Raw genomic sequence first — 19,597 nt, 5'->3', positions numbered from 1 at the left:
ATTTAAGAAGATCCACAAATAAATTTAAATTTGTGAACTCAATTCCTGTGTTCAAAAAGTTAAAGAGCAGCTCAAATATCATGTTGATGGGTATATGTAAACTACTGACCTGAACTGTATCCTTAGGATTCAATGACTACAATAGGGAATTAAATAATATAGCTTGCTATTATTCTCAGACAGACATAACGTTTCCACATCCAGATGCCCAGATAAAGTGAAAGAAGATAAAACGGGGAGAAAGGATGGGCAGAAACTGGCAGCACAGAGAGAATATATTAAGTATAGAAAGAAGTTGGAGAGAATCTTTTTGGTGTTTGTCAAATACATCTCTTCCTCAGTCTGAAGACATTCACAACTGGATGTTCTGAGCAGGAGTAAATCAGGTTTTGTAATGCAAATTGAGTAGTCACTTATGTTCTTATTTATTTTCTTGCTGCCAAGAGATTTAATTTGGCTCTAAAGCCTTCAAATCAAAGTACATGCATTTTTATTGTTGAAGGTCTTATCAAGTTAGAGAATCTGTTTCAGGAGTAATTTCTGAGTGTAATGCTTATCTTTCAATTTGGTTGCACCATGTGTTCTGTTTGTAGGGTTTGAATGATCCAAAATGCTAATCAACCTACTGTGAAATTAGGTTATATCATCCCCGCACAAGACTACAGTATATGAGGGATGGGAGGGAGAAGAAGACAAAGAGCAGCAATACGAGATCAAAAGCACTCTGTAATAATAAGTCTTTCTTTCCATATCCTCTCTCTCGCCCTCTAAGTTTGTCCTCTCTTGTCCTTTTTTTTCCCCCCTCTTTCCTCCTTTGGCTGCCTCTGAATGGGAGATGATGCTTCAGATATTAGTGAGCTGTGTCAGACAGTTAAACTGCCCTTTATCGATCCTCTACGCTTCAATCTTTCCAAGCAGCCGTCATGGTTTTAATGGCCTGTAATGGAGCTGGGTCTTCTTTGATGTCCAATTGCTCAGCAAGCCCTTGTTTTTGATTGTTTCAAAGGATGCTCCAAACGCCAGCCACAGAGCAGCACATTCCCTACACAAATTCTCAGTTCAATGAGGTTCTCGATGTCCCCATCTTAGGAAAAAAAAAAAAGAAGGAACATTCAAAAGTAGAGGAAGGTAAACAGAGAACAGAGATCTATGGGATTTTTTTTCCAGACTTACTGGAAGCTTTAAAAAAATGGCTAAATCAATTTTAAACGTGCTGTAATATAGTAAGAACACACAAAAAACCATTTCTTATGCAATTTCATCTTGCAACTCTTGATACCAATCAACCAATTTTATGCTTTTAATTTTTATTTGCCAATTCCAAAAGCAGAAAAAAACACACAAAAAACCCCCCGATAATGGCTTATTAATCAAAAAATGCAAAAAACTACCTTCAAGAAATATCCTGTTTTTTTTCTATAAAGCATGATTAGCAAATCATTCAAAGTGCATATCTTTTTAGTATGATTGTCAATGACCATCCCTTACTAACTGTTAAAATAAAACTGAGGGGAACATTTCTTTAGGATCAATATCTCTACACACTTCACAGAATTACAGAACAGTTCTTTCAAAAGTCTTGCATCCACTGATCAGCTCCACAGAAGCATTTATGTACAATCTCCTTCAAATTGTATAACAGTTGTATAATTGTTCATGGCTTTTTAAATAGAATTTTTCAGTTGGGCCTTATTTCCTATTTTATTTCTAAAAAATCTTCATTCCACTTCCCCTACTTGTCAGCCCCTGTAATTGTCAACATAGTTTAAATCTTTTTAAATGTGTAATTATTTACAAATTTCAGCATTTTAATATCGGTATGGAATAAACTACTTTTTGCTTTTGGGCTAAAACCTGTCAGCTTTAAAAGGACAAACTTTGTACTCTTAAAGAGTCTATGTTCAGTGTCAAACTAAATTGAAAAAGTAATAATGATTTACACATTGAACTTTGACAGGTTCAAATTGCGGCTTAAAGATAAGAAAGAAATTGGCCTTTACAATTTGTAAAGCCTTTGTATTTTTTTTTTTTTGTCGCTCAATTTCATGTTTTATTTTTCCCCCAATGTACCAAAATGTCCCAGTTGAAAAGCTTTAACAGTGGTGTTGGCTTCAGTTTTGAATTTTTTTAATGTAGTGTCGTTTGCCATCCCAACAAGAAATCTTGAAGAAACCATCCATTTCTTACTTTGAAATATGAGTCTCACTCCATTCATTTCCATTGTTTAATATAAGAGTTTGATATTCTTTTTAGGAGACAAATTATAGAGGACAAATCTAATCAAAAGTGGCTTTATATTCTCATACCAGGAAGAGAGAGCAGCAAGTGTTTGACTTGATTTTTTCAAGGATATTTTATACTGTTTTTATATTTTCTGGATGTAGTATGTACTGGTCAATATGTTTGAGTCACATCTAACTTTTCCCCACTATAATCCCAGCGAGGGATTTGTTTTGTAGAAAGTACAATGTCTAAATGATCCATTGACATCTGGGCTAAATTTGGTGGAGATTTTTTATTTTATTTTTTCCCAAGTTTTAGAATTGGTTGTAGATGTTTAATATCCACATGGTCTGAAATAACATTAGTTCTTAACATCAGGGAGCCAACACATGAAAAGAAATGTGATGTAGCCTCATAAAAGACCTTAAACTTTCTTTTGAAAATTGTTGACTTACTTCTACCACTAATTGTCAAATAGCTAAAAATAGCAACAACTACTTGCGTCGTTTTTTGCTAGAAGCTTCAGCTTCATCTTGAAGTATACACACAGCTTGTGCTTCAAAGTCTTGTGAAACTTATGACCTAAATAAGTTATATCAAAGCTGAAGACACCCCAAAGAGAAAAGAGGGCAATGAAAATAGATCATAGATGTGTATCTTAACCTTCAAAGGAGTACACTGTAATTAAATCTCTATTCAAAATAAACAAAAAATAGGTTGCTAATATGTCTATTTTATTGTTGATGGTAACCAGTAGGTACCTCCAACACGATCAGCATATGACCCACTTATTCTCTTTTCTGAAAACTTCTGAATAATAACATTTGAATGCAAGGGTGGAAATCAGTATGTTCTCATGTTGGATTCCTTTTGAATTTTGTTCATGGACTTTGGTGTCGAAAGAGTCTGTATGGGGTTAAGAAGCTGTTTTATAGTCATTGTTTCCACTTCAAAAGGAGGAACCAAAGCAGCAAGAGATTCTTCGAAAGCCCTTGTGTTTATTAGTGGCTTCGAGGAAGCGTGTTTATTCAATATGTGATGCTGACGTTTGCAACATGTTAACGGGATGCATTCAACAAATGTTGGTAATTAGCAAATGACTGTGTTTCCTGTCAGATTGCGTGCATTCAGAAATCCGAATGGGCACAACAGAGAGCGTGAACTCTCCTTCTACACGCTGGTGTATTCTACAAGTATGGAGGCATAGATGAGAAAAATAACTGTTTCAATGACTCACAATGAAACATAATTGTTTTTTTATTTTTTAGTTTTTTATTTTACATCTGTTCGTGCCATGGGGCATCAGGACAAATTGAAGCAGACATTGATTTTATTCCCCACAATTGTCTGTAAAGCAGGGTTATTTATCTTTGTTCAGTGTTAAAAGACAATTGATTTTATATATATATATATATATATATATATATATATATATATATATATATATATATATATATATATATAGATATATATATATATATATATATATATATATAGATATATATATAGAGATAGATATATATATATTTTTTTATATATATATATATTGATATATATAGATATATAAAGTTTAAACATTAGTGACAGCATATTACCTTATCAAAATAGGCCTAAAATGAATAACACAAAAAGAGGGATCCAACCTTCTGCTTCTCTTTGGTCACAGTAATAAACTTTTAGAAACTAAAAAATGTGGCTTTACTGGCAGCCTTAAGAATCCTGACTTTTCCCAAAGCCACAATCAGAGAGAAATGAGAGAGAGTCAGCAATTAATCCCCAAGAGTGGACCTTATGGTCAGCAAAAACACAAGCAGCAGTAAAGCAAATATGAAGATAAATGGTTTATCATCAAATCTTCAGAGACCAACTCAGCAAGAAGTCAACCAGAATGTTTCTATTTTTCACCTGAATGTCAGAGTTGAACAAAAAAGGCAATATTAAGGCTGTTTATAGAAGGAGACAGAGCAGACTAAAATCAGAGAGGACACTAAAAATCTTTCTGAGTGCACACTGGAGAGTAAAGGTGCATAATTCATTGCTAAGCAGTGCTGATCCTCAGCTCTAAATACTGCTATCTGCTCTTTTTCAGCGCTTCACTTAGAATGCAAATACATGCAAAAGGCACCTATTAAGTGCAGCAGGTATGAGCATTTTGCCTCTGATTGCAGATGGGAAAATATAAATATGGTTTTCTACCACTAATAAGGCAAGTAAAGAACTGCCAAAGGGGAAAATTTATCTGGGCAGTGAGCTCTAAGTCCTAAGATTAGACACAGAGGCTGCACTCAAAACTGCAAGAACATCACCTTGCTGCTCCAGGGTGTACCATGCTCAACAATCAGAGGACTGTAAAAGTTGTAACATTCAAACTGTGAGAAATCGGGGCACAATTAATCAATTTGCTGTAAAATCCTGCCTTGGTAAAAATAAATACATAAACAAGAAAACAATAGTGAAACTTAGCAACTATCAGAGTTGAAAATTATAAAAATTTTTTTATTTATTCCTTCAAAATTTAGAAGTTTGCATAAACTAAGATTACTTTGCCTTTCAACAACTCAGATGGTGATATTATGGCTTTGTAAGCTTCTTATTTAATTAAAGACACACCAGGGAATGTATTTTAAGGTGACACTGTAAATGTGCAGCATCCTTTTCAGAGATCACAGCAAAATCTAAAGAAGTCAGCCAAGACACTGGAAAGAAAACTATGGAATCTCAAAATTCTGTTTAATCGTCGTGTCCCTTTTTCAGATTCTGGAAGATGGGAGGTTAATTTGTTATAAGCAAGTGTAAACATTACAGGACTCTTCAGCAATGACAGGAAGCAGATGGATATTGTATCCATGGATTCCATGTTGTGGGGCAAAATTTGCTAACCATTTCTGAATAAAAGCAAAAAAAAAAAAATAAAATAAATAAAAATTGTGGGCGTTACCTGCATATACATATTTTCATTAAGGTGACACGGGTCCAGTGCTTTTTTCAAAAACCTAAGTACTGATGGATGCTCAGAATTAGTTACAATAAATCATTGAAACATACCATATTTATTATTTTGTTTTTGATCAATATTTGTAATAATACTGCAGTAATATAATTTACATTCATAGCTAAAAAAATCAGCCTAATTAAATTTGTTTCTCATTTACCTAGGATACATTCAAAATAAGGATCTGGGTCTGCGCTGCACAGAGATTTTCTCCTAAACTTTGGAAGTGATGAAATATTGATGTGGTACACATGAGGATTTGACATAAGTGAGGCAGAATACTGCAGTGCTAGGCATTACATGTTTTATTGAAGCATCCAATGTAGCACTCTGGCAGAGTGAGAAAGAAAATCGAGAGGAAAAGAAGACCCTCAAGATAGTGAGCGTTTAAAAACCCAGAAAACTGTAATAGTTTTTGGGGATGCAGGTCTTAAACACAACAATCAATACAGCCAGCACACAAGAAAAACGAGCCCCACATACAGGTAAACATTAGATCTAACTGTAGGTCTGTGCTAAAAGGATGCATTCAGCTATTCCTCCTTGAAAATACCAGTGTCTTTGTTCAGTGGTTTCAAAAAGATGAATTATACTAAGGGTCAATGGTAAAGTTTTCTTAAAATTTTACTCCAAGGTAAATGATGGAGTATGTGACAATTAAGTTTTGTCACATAATTCAACTTAAATAAAACGTAGTATTTCCCCCGTTATTCCTGGTAAGTTAAAAAATATTAAAGGATATAACTTTTATTAAAAAATATATGTTTGTTTTACAAATTTGTTAAAACCATCTCTATGTTGTTACAGTATAACACAGATGATTTTTGGAAAAAAAATAAAATAAATCAATGGTCCTGCTGTTTTCTACAGAAATACATCTGGTCAGAAACAACCAATCAGAGCAAGGAGCAGGGTCTTAGCGCTGTCAATCATGCCCATGTATGCACTGCTCACACCCTCCCCCTTTTTTCTGCTATGCTACGGCTGGTTCAACATAAGAGCCGGTCATGAATGCTAAGGCTAGTTAGCATGGCTGCCAATGATGATGGGTAAACTTTTTTTTTTTTTTTTTTTTACTTTTTTTGTTCTGCAGACCACTAGAGTGTCACTGAGATGGGGTGGAGGAGCTCAATCTTTCCACAAGTTATCTGTATCATATTATAGAATCACAACACGGTGACTCTTAACAAATGTGTAAAATTTACAACACCTACTCTACTTCATGGCCGGTGACTAATACTTATAGATAACGTATAAAAAGGAGCTACACGTGTTATTTCAGATAGGTTTTACAAAATCAGCTGGTGACATTGAACCAGTCATAATGAGACTATAAGCTGGTGTTATCCAAATAATTCAGCCTTATGAGGTTACGTCTCTGTAATCCGACCCCCAGAGAAAAGATTAAAATGTTTTTGTTTTAGTTTTTTTTAAAAAGACTGCCATCTTTTGGAGCCAAGAACAGAACATGATGAAAACAGAAATTGTTCTTAGCAAGTAATTTGTGTTTGTCCAACAAACATGTCTATTTGTTTTAATGCTGGAATGCATCTGCTATTTAAAGTTTCTAAAGATAAATTTGAAATCTAGCAGATATTAGGGATTCCAGACAGCAGTTGAAATAACCTGATCTGCTTTGTGGATTTAGTTTCAGGAAGCATTCTCATATATTTTATTTTTTATTTTTTTGAAACATCAGAATTGTTTTTTTTTTTTGTCTTTGTGAAAACCCAGTAATGCACTACAAAGTTTAAAAAGAGTAACAGAAAGAACCTCTCCTAACCTTTGTTTTCAGAGGACACAGATCTGTCCATTGCTTATATAACTGTCAGCTTATAATACAGTGATATTTTGCCAATATATGAATATTTATTTGACATTTACGTGAAAATGCATTCACAATTCAGATATGCTTATAATATACAGCAAATAAAAAATACTTCAGCTACAATGTTTCTATGCACCTTTAGCTTAATATTAATTTGATTATTTAGTTTTATGCAATTCTAATATATTTGGTTATTTAATGTATTTTAACCAATTTTAATACCAATTGTAGCTTGTAGCTGAGTTTATTTCCGGTTATCTACAGATTGATTAGTTATAAAGCACATAATATATTGGGTATAAATTTTAATACTGTGAGACCCGAGTTTCAGGTGTAAGCCATCAAAGGTACATCACCTAGCATATGATAATTGTTGCCCAAAAAATAAGAGCAAAAGCAGCCCTGGCCCTGGTAGTTATACTTTGTTTTTCTGCTGAAATGTAGCAACCCAATGTAATTTTTGCCCCTAGATTCACAGAACTGTTTGGATGACGGCGCACTCAGAAACAGCTTAGACCAAATAAAAATTATCTCCACAGGCTCCACAGGAGGAAACATAGTTTTCTTTAATTGGATTACTGGTTTAAAGTCTCACTATAATGGATAAAATGTCTTCATGTGAAAGAAACATGGCTTGCTTGGTACAAGCTCCTAATTATGAAATTATTTTTTGCCTATTTTTCTTGGAGTAATAGACAACTAATTATACTATAGCTAAAAATTATACTTATTTCCATGCCCTTGTTGTCTACTACTAGCCAATTAAGCTATTTTTTAGCTACATTGGCCTTCTAAAACACATTCACAAGAATAACAATTTCATTTGCATCCAGAGGCGAACTCATGCCTTCGTGAAGATAATGGAATATGAGTTTATTTTAGTTGAGCCTGGTACTTCGTTAGGTACCACCAGTAATTGAAACTATTTTTATGAACGAATGATTAACCTTCTTCTTCTTTACTTTCTTTAGTGGCTGTTCTCAGCTATATATTCTGTAGATAACGTCTGCCAGCTTTCTGTTTTGTTGTGATAATGATGAGCTTATTAAGTGTGGCTGATTTTATCACCATAGAAAATGAAAATCACAATTTTTGTAAGCAATTTGATAGAAATATCAATTTTAAAACTTGACTGCAACAAAATAGAATCATAGAAAACAGGGGAGCTGCAGTGTGCAAGAGCCATTTATCTCACCTTATGGGATATGGTTCAGACAGGCTATTCTTTTTTTCTGTCTCTTCTTAAAACAAGGACATTATTGTAGCTTGAAGCTATTATAATCTCTTAAAACTGTATCTGATGTCAAAGTTGGGAATACAAGTCTCTCTACTAAGAAGATATGTTCAGATTTACTAATTAATGTACTATGACTTTACTAATTGCATCGAATTCATGAAATACAAAAAAGAGAGGATATTTGAAATTTGCTTGTTGATCAAACAGATTTTGTTATGTTATTTTAGCAATCTAAAAGTTGAGTTGCATCGAAGAGATGCAATTAATTAAGTGTAAACCTTGTAGTATTATTCTCTTTTTTGTTTTGTGTACTAACCCAATGTTCAGTTGGTTAACCATTACCTGCTTATTAGTCTAGATTAGAAGGAATTTTAGCTTTTCCATTCTTGGTGGAGTCTCCCTCTGTGACTGTGGGACTTCCAGCATATTTTTAGCAAAATGTTCCAGTACAATATTCAAAGCACGTGCTTATGTGTATGCTTCACCTGCTGGTATCCATGTGCTAGGTTCTGGACTTTTTCATGGGCATCTTTGCCCAACCAGCATGTTGGGTCTTGGTAGGTGTGGTATACCCTGGCCTCTATTGTTCTTGTGTTGCTGTGATTGGTTTTGCCCAACCACTTGGTACAGTCTTATCTAGTCGTTTGTAGGACTTCGCAGTGTCTGCCACTTCCCGTATCAGCAGGTGATACAGGAAATGCTAAGGTTTTTTTTCTACTTGATCATTCCTCCTGGTCTTCATCTTACACTCTAGGTTTCTGCTTCCTAAGACATTTATTTAACAGTTCATCTTTAAGGACCATCTTCCTGATTTCATACTGGATACTTTCATGCTCTGTGTTTGTCCATATCATTAAATTCCAAAGGAATTTGTAGTTGTAATGTAGTGACAGCAGAAAATAGCTTGCACTGTGTTAATGGGGGAAAAAAATGTAGAAAGATTGAAGACATTAATTCTTTTTGCAAGGTTCTGCAAAACTCTTTTATCTTGCATTAGCATGCAACTCTGGTTTCACCAAATCACTTGGTGCAATGTGCTGAGACAACAACACAGTGCATTTTGGGAAAAGGCTGGCCTCAATTTGTTGGTGTCAGTATTTGTATTGATAGCAACGAAGACCTTACAGGGTAAAGTGCTCTGGAGAACAAATTGCTCCAAACAGTGTGTTCTTTAAAGCAAAATAGTGCCTCTGCTGCTCTCAGAGGTATCATTCTCAAACAAACTAATAAAAACTGAGAGTGGAGCAAACACACATACAAGTCTAAGGACACCTCAAACTAGTCATGACTTGAACCTTCTATGTAGACTGGTATTACCACTGAGAAAAAATGAAGACAGACACAAAAATACCCAACTTTTATCACCTTTCCTTGTTGATATTTTCCCTCTTAAGAGACCTGTACAAGATAGTGAGCAAAGAGCAAAATGAAGAGAAGTAGACTGAAGGTAACTGCAAGCAGGAGAAATGTAAAACGTTATGTGACATTCAGTTCAAAATCCAGGCTCTTCAATTATGCTCTCTCTTACAAGCACAGGCGTCCTCCCTCCTTATCTATGCTTGATAACCTTTGCAAGGTTTACAACAAATTAAATGATTTATTTGGAAAGAGGTAGTTTCCTTCTCTGGTACGTACAGGGCAGATTCAAAGACACGGGGAGCCATAACTCCAGGGTTCAACAGTTTGCAAAATGTAAGAATTAAAGGTTTTTAATTTGCCAAGTGTGCAGTCTTAATGCTGCGCTGAATTAATACCTGCAAATGTCAAAATCAGAAGCTGGTGTAAATGAATAGCAAAAATGTGAAAGTAGGTAATTAGCTCAACAGATCTAGTTCAAACTTGTGCCAAATCACCCTGTAAGCCAGTTTTCAAATATTAGCTGTGTATACAACAGCATTTGGAAACTGTAAGGAAGAAAATATACTAAAAAGTCAAGCCAACATTTTGAAATATAGCAAAAGGGGAGAAGCCTTGAGCTCTCTTAAAGTTTGTACATTAAGGTTTGAACGATGAAACCTTATTTTATTCGTCTTCTGATGGATCCTTCCAGCACAATGATGCCCTCTGTCATAAAACTTAAAACGTCTCAAACTGGTCTTTCAAACATGACTGTACTAGACTCAATCTACTACAGCAAGTTTAAGATGTGACACAATGGGAGACTTGCATTGTAGATATGCAGTCAACATATATGCAACAATTCCCTGATGCTCTTCAGTTTTGTCAATGTGGACCAAAACTGAAGAGGAATGTTTCTAACACCTTGTTCAGTCTGTGCCACAAAGAATGAAGGCAAGAAAGTAAAACCCAATACTGTTGAGCGTATATCATAATTTCTTCTAATAACTCTGTGTCTAGTCCACACATATACACCACACACTGAGATTTTAAAAAAATCTCCTGTCGGAAAGTTATCTTAATCCCAATTGTTCACCAAAACCTAGTTTGCATGTTAAAGGCAGGTATAAGCGAGCTGACCCAAACATTTTGTGTGTGAGTTTTCTAAAGCAGGAATATAAAAAATGCTGAACTTTATTGAGTAAAGCCTAAAAACAACAAGTCTTGTAATAGGTAGACACACAGAAGTATATTATTACGTAACATGGTATGTGACAGGATGTATCAACTGTACAGAGTGGCACACACACAACAAACCCCTACCTGAACCAGATTCCAGCCCTCCAAAGACTCTGCAATAATGGAGGTCACAGAAGGGCACACGCCTCCGAAGATCATCAGATGTTTGGGACCATAGCATGTGGCATCAAAAAAGGCCCTCAGTCCTTTAGCATTGTCACACTGCAGACACAGACAGATATAGTGGAGAGTGAAAGTAGGGGTGGGGGAGTTAGAGGAACAAAAGGAGGGGGAAAAAAAAGAAAGATTTTGATTAGACTTTATGACAATGACAGTAACTCAAACTGTGATAAAAAGAAGCTATAGTTTTCAGAAAATGTGCCCTCCTCTCATCCAGTTAGATGCACTTAATTCTAAGTGTAATCAGATCACACTGCATCAGAGTTTGATCTGAATCATGTCGCCTGATGATTTGTCACTAACATGGATCAAAAGTATTCATCACAAATTTTATGCCTTGATACAATATGTCAGTGTTGAAAGCAAGAGCTATGAGGAAAAGTAAAACTAATTTTATTTTAATCATCCTAATTTCGGTGGACTAGCTGCCGTGCTAAGTTTGCTTTTGATTACATCTCAGCCAAGAGGGTGAGACATAAGCATATGCTGATCCATTTAGTCCCAAAATAATGAAAAAAAAAATAGAATACAGTAATAGAATATAAACACAGTCAACTCATTAATGATAAATGTTGTGCATAGGCATAGACTCTGTGGCATGTAAATAGTGTAAGTAGCAACATAAATGCTAAGATTTGCTTTAAGCATTTCTCTCTGTGTGTGTAGGGGTGTGTACGCTAAAACACCAGTAAAGCAATCTAGCTCACAGGCTTTAAATTCAACCTTCCACTGTTTCGGTGCTACATAATGCAGCCATTTTATGTTACTATGGCAACCAGAAGAAGGAGTGTGACGGGAAGAAAATTCAGAGGAGAAATGTAAAAAGATTGTGTAGTTACTACTGATTGCAGCATAATTATTTGCTAACTGTTATTGCTGTGATTCTAAGACATCCAGAGTTTATCATGATGTACCAATCAGCATGAAACCCTTTCCTGCTCACTTTTTCCAATTGACCACTTCATTCAGGATGTGTTCATAAATTAATGCCAAGTGGGAATGTGTTTGTTTTGTTTTTTTACCGTAATAGCTATCAGCCATGACTGGATAAAAACACTAACCAACAGGGGCACTTGTCGTTGGAGGTTTGAAAACCGATAATTGATTGTTTTGAAAAGTGTTTTATGACACACAAAAGCAGCGTTCAAGTGTATTCTGGTGAGTTTTACTGGTATATTTATATTTTGTAAAGTTTAGATTTTCTCCAACAAAAGCCTGCATTTGTGGACACGATCAGTGTTTTAACATGTGAGAAGAAAACAAACAGATGAGGCAATTTAAATACTATTAGATGCTTACTACATCAAGCTGTCGATGTAGTAAACATTTGTGAACCAACACAAGGATCACAAATGTTTTCTGGAGGAGAAAATCTCTTAAAATTCAGAAATGAATGTAAAACAAATCAGCTCCAGCTGATAACAGAATTATTCAGTTATTAAATTAAATTAGTTTATATCTAAGTAACCGAACTGTGAGCTTGTTCATGTACTAAATGTGTTCTCTTGGAACTTTAGAATACAGTAACATAAAATTGTGTCATCTTGACGTAGAATGAAGGAAAATAACAAGCCTTCCTACCTACCTAACGGTTTGGTGTCTACACTAATCCATCCATCCATTTTCTATTCACCCTTTGTCCCTAATGGGGTCGGGAGGGTTGCTGGTGCCTATTCCCAGCTAACGTTCCGGGCGAGAGGCGGGGTTCACCCTGGACAGGTCGCCAGTCTGTCGCAGGGCAACACAGAGACACACAGGACACACAACCATTCACACACACACTCACACCTAGGGAGAATTTAGAGAGCCCAATTATCCTGACAGTCATGTTTTTGGACTGTGGGAGGAAGCCGGAGAACCCGGAGAGAACCCACCATGCACAGGGAGAACATGCAAACTCCATGCAGAAAGACCCCCGGCCGGGAATCAAACCCAGGACCTTCTTGCTGCAAGACAACAGCTCTACCAACTGCGCCACTGTGCAGCCGTCTACATTAATTTTCTTAATAAAAAAACTCAAGATGCCTACATAAAACGACGGTATTTTTAAATTAAACATTAAATTACACACAGATGAACTGTCATGCCACACTTTTCAGAGTTTAATTTTTATGTACTTAATTCAAAAACAACTCTGTGCATGTACACATATAAGAACTCTTTCATATTATATTCACCTCCTTATTCTCAGTTTGATGTTTAGTCATCATTTCAAACTTTTGTGAGGTGAATGTATTTTTAATCGTGGTACAGGCACATAGATGCTTTTCCTTTCTGAATCCCAGCCGAGCAAAGCATTCAGTGTATTCTAAGTGCTGGTCAAAAATAGACTTGATTGCAGATGTGCCTCAGGTGAAATGAGAGAGAGAAGATGTGATTAGACACAGTGGGTAGTCCTTATCGTGGCCACATAGCTGAATGAAACAGTGGGCTATTAAAGAAGATATCCCATTAGCACATGCTTATTCTTCAATTTTTTTCTCCAGCTGGCTGGGAAAAGGTGGGCTGGTATTGAGGGATTGTGACTCAATTGGTTACCATGCAACAAAGAAGAAGTGTGGGCAGCTAAACTTGTCAAAGTGAGAACAATAAGTCTCAGTGATGTAGGTTTAAGCCAATTTACTTACAACGCAACAATGGGATGTAGGTGGAAAATGTTTTATGCTATTATGTTTTTATCCAGTCACTGACTCAACAATAATTTCATGATTATGTGAAATGTAGTAAAGGACACATTAAAAAGTAGCATCATATTCCAGTAATAATGCTCAACCATCCAAACAAGTATGGACTTTCTTAAGGACTCTCTTTATGAAATATTGTATTTTGTTCCCATTTGCTTCATTCATCCCTTTCTCCATTTGCCCACAAACTTGCACACAATCTGTTGTGACTGCTCATAAAGCCTTGACCGCTGTGTTGTCATGCCAACGGTGTGACTATTCACACTTTGAGCAGCAGATGAGCCAGGATGCCGCAGCAGGCCCGTTGCAGCGATTGCTATATTTAGTCTCACATTAGGTAGCATAACCACTCCAACTCTGATCAATAGTTATTCAACTATAGAGATGCTGTAGAGGTTTGAATAGACAGGATTTCAAACAGAAAACCTCGAGGTGAAAGAAGCTCAGAAGGGGAACAAAAAGTATAAAGAGGAGAGAAGATACTTAAAGGACAGGGAAACAAAAAAGAAAGACATGAGTAAGGACATTAATCATAAGCCACAATTATCAACATGTTCTCTACTACAGTCATAAAAGTATTTTAAAATTCAGAGGCTAACAAGATATAATGCACTATTGCTAAAGCTGTTCAGAGAGTGAAAACTAATTGAGACTAAAATATTAGATAAATTTTAAAGCAGTCATGAGCCATCAGTATCTGACCTGTGGTGTGCAGATTTCTAAACTGTGTCTCTAGTTCTCACTGGACAGTCGACCTAACAGCTATCCAAAGCAAGGCCCATATAAAATAAAATTTTGCAAGAACGTTGCTCAAAGGACTTTTTTTTATGATAGGAATTTCATGGAGGCCATTGTGGATGTTGTTTTTAAACGGTAAAACTCCCATCACTTTTGCATTCTGTAATCATATAGAATGTTACTTAGGCCCAACATCAACAATAATGTTTCATATGGAGCACAGCTGAATCTGAATCTGAAATGCCCAGTATGACATTTCAGAGACTCCTTTTTTAGATCCAAGTTTTTATTAAAGTTCTATACATTCTGATTTCTCAAAACAGCTAAATTTTATCAAATTTGAATAATCTTTTACAGGGAATGCAATAAATATATTTAGATTGCATTTAAAGTGTCAACATTTATTAAACTGGGATTTATTAAACTAAAATCTTTATCCCAAAAATTGCATGAACCAAAAAAAAAAAAAAAGCAAAAAAATGCCACTGCAGCAAATCAGAAGGAAATCCAACAACACTTTATTTCTATCCCTCCCTTAGTCTGAAATGTAATTCCTGGCATTTGGAGGCCATTTGGAGCAAATCAATGGGGTTAATGCCCATAGCAATCTATTTGACTGGTTGTGAGATGGCAAAGGAAAGGGTATGTTGAGGGGAGTCATGGTAGATGAGTCTGAAAATGGAAACTCAAGACACTACTATGACACTGTAATGTTGATCCAAAAACTAAGATAATGAAGTTCAAATGACCAAGAATTCAAAGTGAAAAAGAAAAAAAAATTCTATCTTTATTTTTGTAAAGATCTTGGGCCCAGTCTGACATTTCACATGTGCTTCTCTACTCCAGAAAGCTGAAATCACTTGAGTGCTACAACAACTAACCAAAGGATTTTTTTTTTCCAGATACTCCTCTAAACTTTCTTCTGACTACAATTTATTTGCAGCGACCTTTACAAGAGGCTAGTGAGATAAACAACAATTGATCATCATATGATAACACTTGCCTTCTTTTGTTCTGATAATAAATCACAATAAGTTGGAAGAAATAGAAAATAAATCATAAGCGTCCTTGGAAAGCAGTTTCAAAAAACAATTTATCTGTTGTACGTGACAAATTGCTTGGATTAACTATTTTTAATCTCATAAAAAGAATATGCTTAGAGGTCTGCATGCATGATTGCTTCAGTGTTCGAGGTTCTTCTTCTGAAAATAAAGTACAGTGTGAAAGCCCATGAATAAATCAGTCTTTCATATCATGCGAGTACTTCTGTAAGTACTCACATGTTTTTCATATTTTGTGATGTTCCATAACAAAGAGTTTTATTGGCATTTTACATGGTAGACCAATGCAAAGTAGCATACACATGTTTTGAAAATGAAAATGGCCGCCATTCATTTGTGTCTCGGGTTCCTTTTATTCTGACATCTTTCAGTAACATCCAGTTCAACCAACTGCCTTCCTAATTCACCCACTTATTAAATACAGTGAGCCTATGTGGTATAAAACTCCTCTTTGGACTTTGCCTTTTCAGTCAAAGGCAAAGGATATTTTGTTCTATCCAAAATAGAGCAGTTTACAAAACTTTTACAAAAATAATCATAGAAAATTTAATTATTTTTCCATTATTATTACATTTTTTTAATCATTAACTCAACCCGATGCTCCAAGCCTAAGAAGTAGGGTGTTTACCCAAAAATTATTTCATGCTTTCAATCAACTGGCCCTCTTTGTTAGCCAGCATGGCTAACAAAATTTAGCTGTAAATGTTAGGAGACAAAATGCTGTCTGCTGTTTGGAGTCAAATCCTCTAATGTAACAACACTACATGCAGCACTAGTCAGCGGAGACCACCAGAGTGTCAATATGAGTACTGTTTGTGGGCATGTGCATTTTTTGTGTATCCGACATTGTCATAAAAACAACGGCTGATCAGAGCACCGGCAGCCGCTAACCCTGATGAAATGCCTTGTTAACGCTGCAAAAAGAAGGCAGCTGCACCTGTCCCTCAGCTAATGACCAATTACTGTCCCCAAATCTGCAACCTGAGGCCTGGCATTATGCATACATGAGAGAGAAATGCTGAGTGACTGAAGCACCAAAGAAAAAGCGAGACCAAGTTGAGAAACCTGGTGTCTCTATGCCTCTGCTGCAATGTTGTCAGAGGCACAACGCTCTGCCCACATACTGTATTTATTCATAACAACACCACAGATGATCACAACGAGCAGCATTTGCAGGGAAAAAAAAATAAAATAAAGCACAGCATGTACTTTCAAACCGGCCACTGATAGCAAGCACATTTTATAGGGTAGTGGTGCCGGGAGGTGACTAGGGGTTATGACCCCCAATAATCTGATCCAGTCAATATAGCCCCTCCAATAAAAGCACATAATTCTGATATGTTGCATGATAATGTAACCCCCGTCTCCCTGTAGAAAACTTTGTTTCACCATCTTTCTATACCAAGCAGCAGCGTTCACTGCTTGCTTTACTCCATTGCTGGTGAGAGTGGATGTAGTTTTAAAAGATGCATTTTTTTCACTGTAGCTCAACTACAACATGCAAAAAAATAGGAAACATCAAAATGAGGTAAATATAAACACATTAAGTTAGCTGATGATTTGTTGACTCTATGCCATTGTGTAGGCACACTGTGAATGCCAGAGCTTAGGTTTTGACAGGCTCCATTAGAGCCGTCAGTGGAATGATGGAATGAGCAGAAATTTTGATATTAGTTCCTTAAATTTCACTAAATCTATCAACTTCAGCAAACTGTTACTCATTATCCTTCACTTAAGCTGCTAGCAAAGAATTTAAAGCCCAGTAAAATTATTCACAGTAATTTATATTACTAGACAGCCAAAATAGAAAACTTGTTTTGCTGTATTAGTTTAATTCAAAGTTACTAATTAACTCAGACGCTGTCTTATGATTGTTTTGAGAACATGCAGCTGCCCGCCATACTTTGCTAGACCGCGTATAATTTTCCCACCTTCGGACAATCATGTGCGTCTGTGTTAGATGAGCAAATTTAGCGTCAATAAAATTTATTGAAATCTGCAGCTGTAACATGACACAATATGAAAAAGTTTAAAAGATACAAATACGCCTGGATGTAGCGTTCTGCTCTGACGGACCTCTTTGTATGACAGAACCTGGCATTGTCATTACTGAAGCTTTTTTTGTTGCCTCCCCAGCCCCACAAGACTTCGCTGCTTCTCAATTCAATTTGGATTATATATTCTACTGTGGATTTCACTTCCACAGCCAGGAGAGGAAAACCAGACCGAACCCAGCAATCACTGAAACATATGCTTGGTCTTATAAAGCCTTATAGCGTCAGCAGAAGGCAGCCAATAGGTCAGATCTGAGGAAGATTATCTATTTCTCAATGTACAAAACCCCAGTAATCCTCTAAACTCTACAAAGGCAGTCAATACTAGTTGCCACTGCAAGGGAAGGAGAGAACAACAAGTTCTTATGCATGTGAAGCAGACATTAGTGGAGAGGAAATGGTCATTGTAGCCTTATACAGGCAACACAATCACAATAACTTCTAAAATAAAACGTGCTTGATTTCACGCACAAGGTCCTTGTCAAAGCTCCACCCTGTCAAATGTATTGCCAGCAGTAGTAAACTCTCTCATCTGCTACCGTCAATACACATAAGATGGTAAAGACGTTACAGCTATTTGTTCCCCATCAATGAAGCCAGAGACAATGGAGTGCTCCACTGAGGTGTAACACATCGCCATCCTCGCCTTTTCTGTCTCTCTCTAAATGACCAGGAAGGCATGTCTGACACGAAATTCACTGTGTTAAGGAAACAATGAAAGAGCACTCATCAAAGTGCTCTTTTCAGAGCTTTTTTTTTTTTTTACAAGTAAGATACTTGTAATAAAAAAAAAAAGTGAAAAGAAGAGGAGGGTAGTAGTGGAGCCGAGTATGAAACAAGTAAGCTCCTTGTGACAACATTTAGACAAAACACCCCAGAGAATCTAAGTATACACATTGATTGAGCGAGTGTGAATGGAGTAAAAATGGAGAAGGGGACTTTTTTTTTTTTTCGTTTTGTTTTCGATCTGATTCATTTACGTTTCACGCCTTCCATACAGAGAAAAGAAAAACCTAAGGGGCTGGTTATTTGCTTGGGGACAGACTGGCATTTAAGAAAGACATTGCGACAGCCTGACTGGGCTGTCCAAGCTGATAGCTGATTGCCCTCCGTCTCTTCTTCTCTCTGTACAGCCTGGCTCTTGTTATTGCACTCGGTCTATCTCTCACTTCATGAAGAACTCAGATGGCCACCAGGATAACCATGATGGCATTTTGGAATCCTCTCCGGTGGTGACAAATGTCTCTTGCTCTTCTTCACTTCTCTGCTGCTCCCACGTACAATATTGCTCCCCTGAGCTCATCCTTATTCTCAGAAAGCACAAATTTCCTTGACAAAACATACACTCCTCACGCAGACTCATGTCAAAATGCAATCTTTGACAAATGCACAAATAATAATGCATCCATCAGCTCGGTCACATTGTGGGGGATAAGCTCACATTGGCTGGTGGTACCAACGGGAAACATGTTACACCTTTATTAACAATCTGTGCAGTGCAGAAAGCAGATGCTGTATTAAGCCTATTATAGAGTGTTATGCTTTTGACAAGGCCTCACAAGAGCTGGAACATGTTGTGCCTCCCAGCGAGAGGGACAGACCAAAACGATAGGTCCCTAGAAGTTGTGCTTTTGGAGAGCACTGTAGCAGGTCATTTAGCAAAAAGCACATAGCTTTTTAGTTGTCATTTCTCCCAAATGAAATTTTAAAGCAAATTTGCTTGAAAGATTTACTTTTAATTAAACCAGTTGTTATAGGGATTTCTTTTCGTGGTTTTTTTGTTGTTGTTTTTTTACATTTTACATCCCTATTTACTTGTGTTTTTAATCTTGGTGTATTTTAGAAGTAATAAAAGAACTGAACAAGTGCAAATTTCTAAAAGGCTTCTGGTGGAATTGAATTTATGCCAATAGAATAGCAAAGAACCAAAGTTTTTGTAGGATGTAGGCTGAAATAATAATAAAAAATACTCAGAAAACCTTGAAGTAAACATTTAAAATAAATATTATTACACCAATGAGCA

The 19,597-nt window shown here is 36.2% G+C and overlaps 1 protein-coding gene across 2 annotated transcripts in view; it reads right to left on the bottom strand.

Moving 5' to 3' along the window:
- gabbr2 (gamma-aminobutyric acid (GABA) B receptor, 2) overlaps window positions 1-19,597 on the bottom strand; it is a 189,340-nt gene that overhangs the window by 117,490 nt on the left and 52,253 nt on the right. For both annotated transcript variants that reach the window (XM_044138689.1, XM_044138688.1), the window contains exon 2: window positions 10,942-11,079. In XM_044138689.1, coding sequence (XP_043994624.1) covers window positions 10,942-11,016 — 75 coding nt within the window. In that variant the 5' untranslated portion in view covers window positions 11,017-11,079. The remainder of the gene's footprint in view (window positions 1-10,941; window positions 11,080-19,597) is intronic.

This window comes from Gambusia affinis, linkage group LG14, assembly GCF_019740435.1.
Source record: "Gambusia affinis linkage group LG14, SWU_Gaff_1.0, whole genome shotgun sequence".
Classification (NCBI taxonomy): domain Eukaryota; kingdom Metazoa; phylum Chordata; class Actinopteri; order Cyprinodontiformes; family Poeciliidae; genus Gambusia; species Gambusia affinis.
This window is presented reverse-complemented; position numbering and strand designations above follow the sequence as displayed.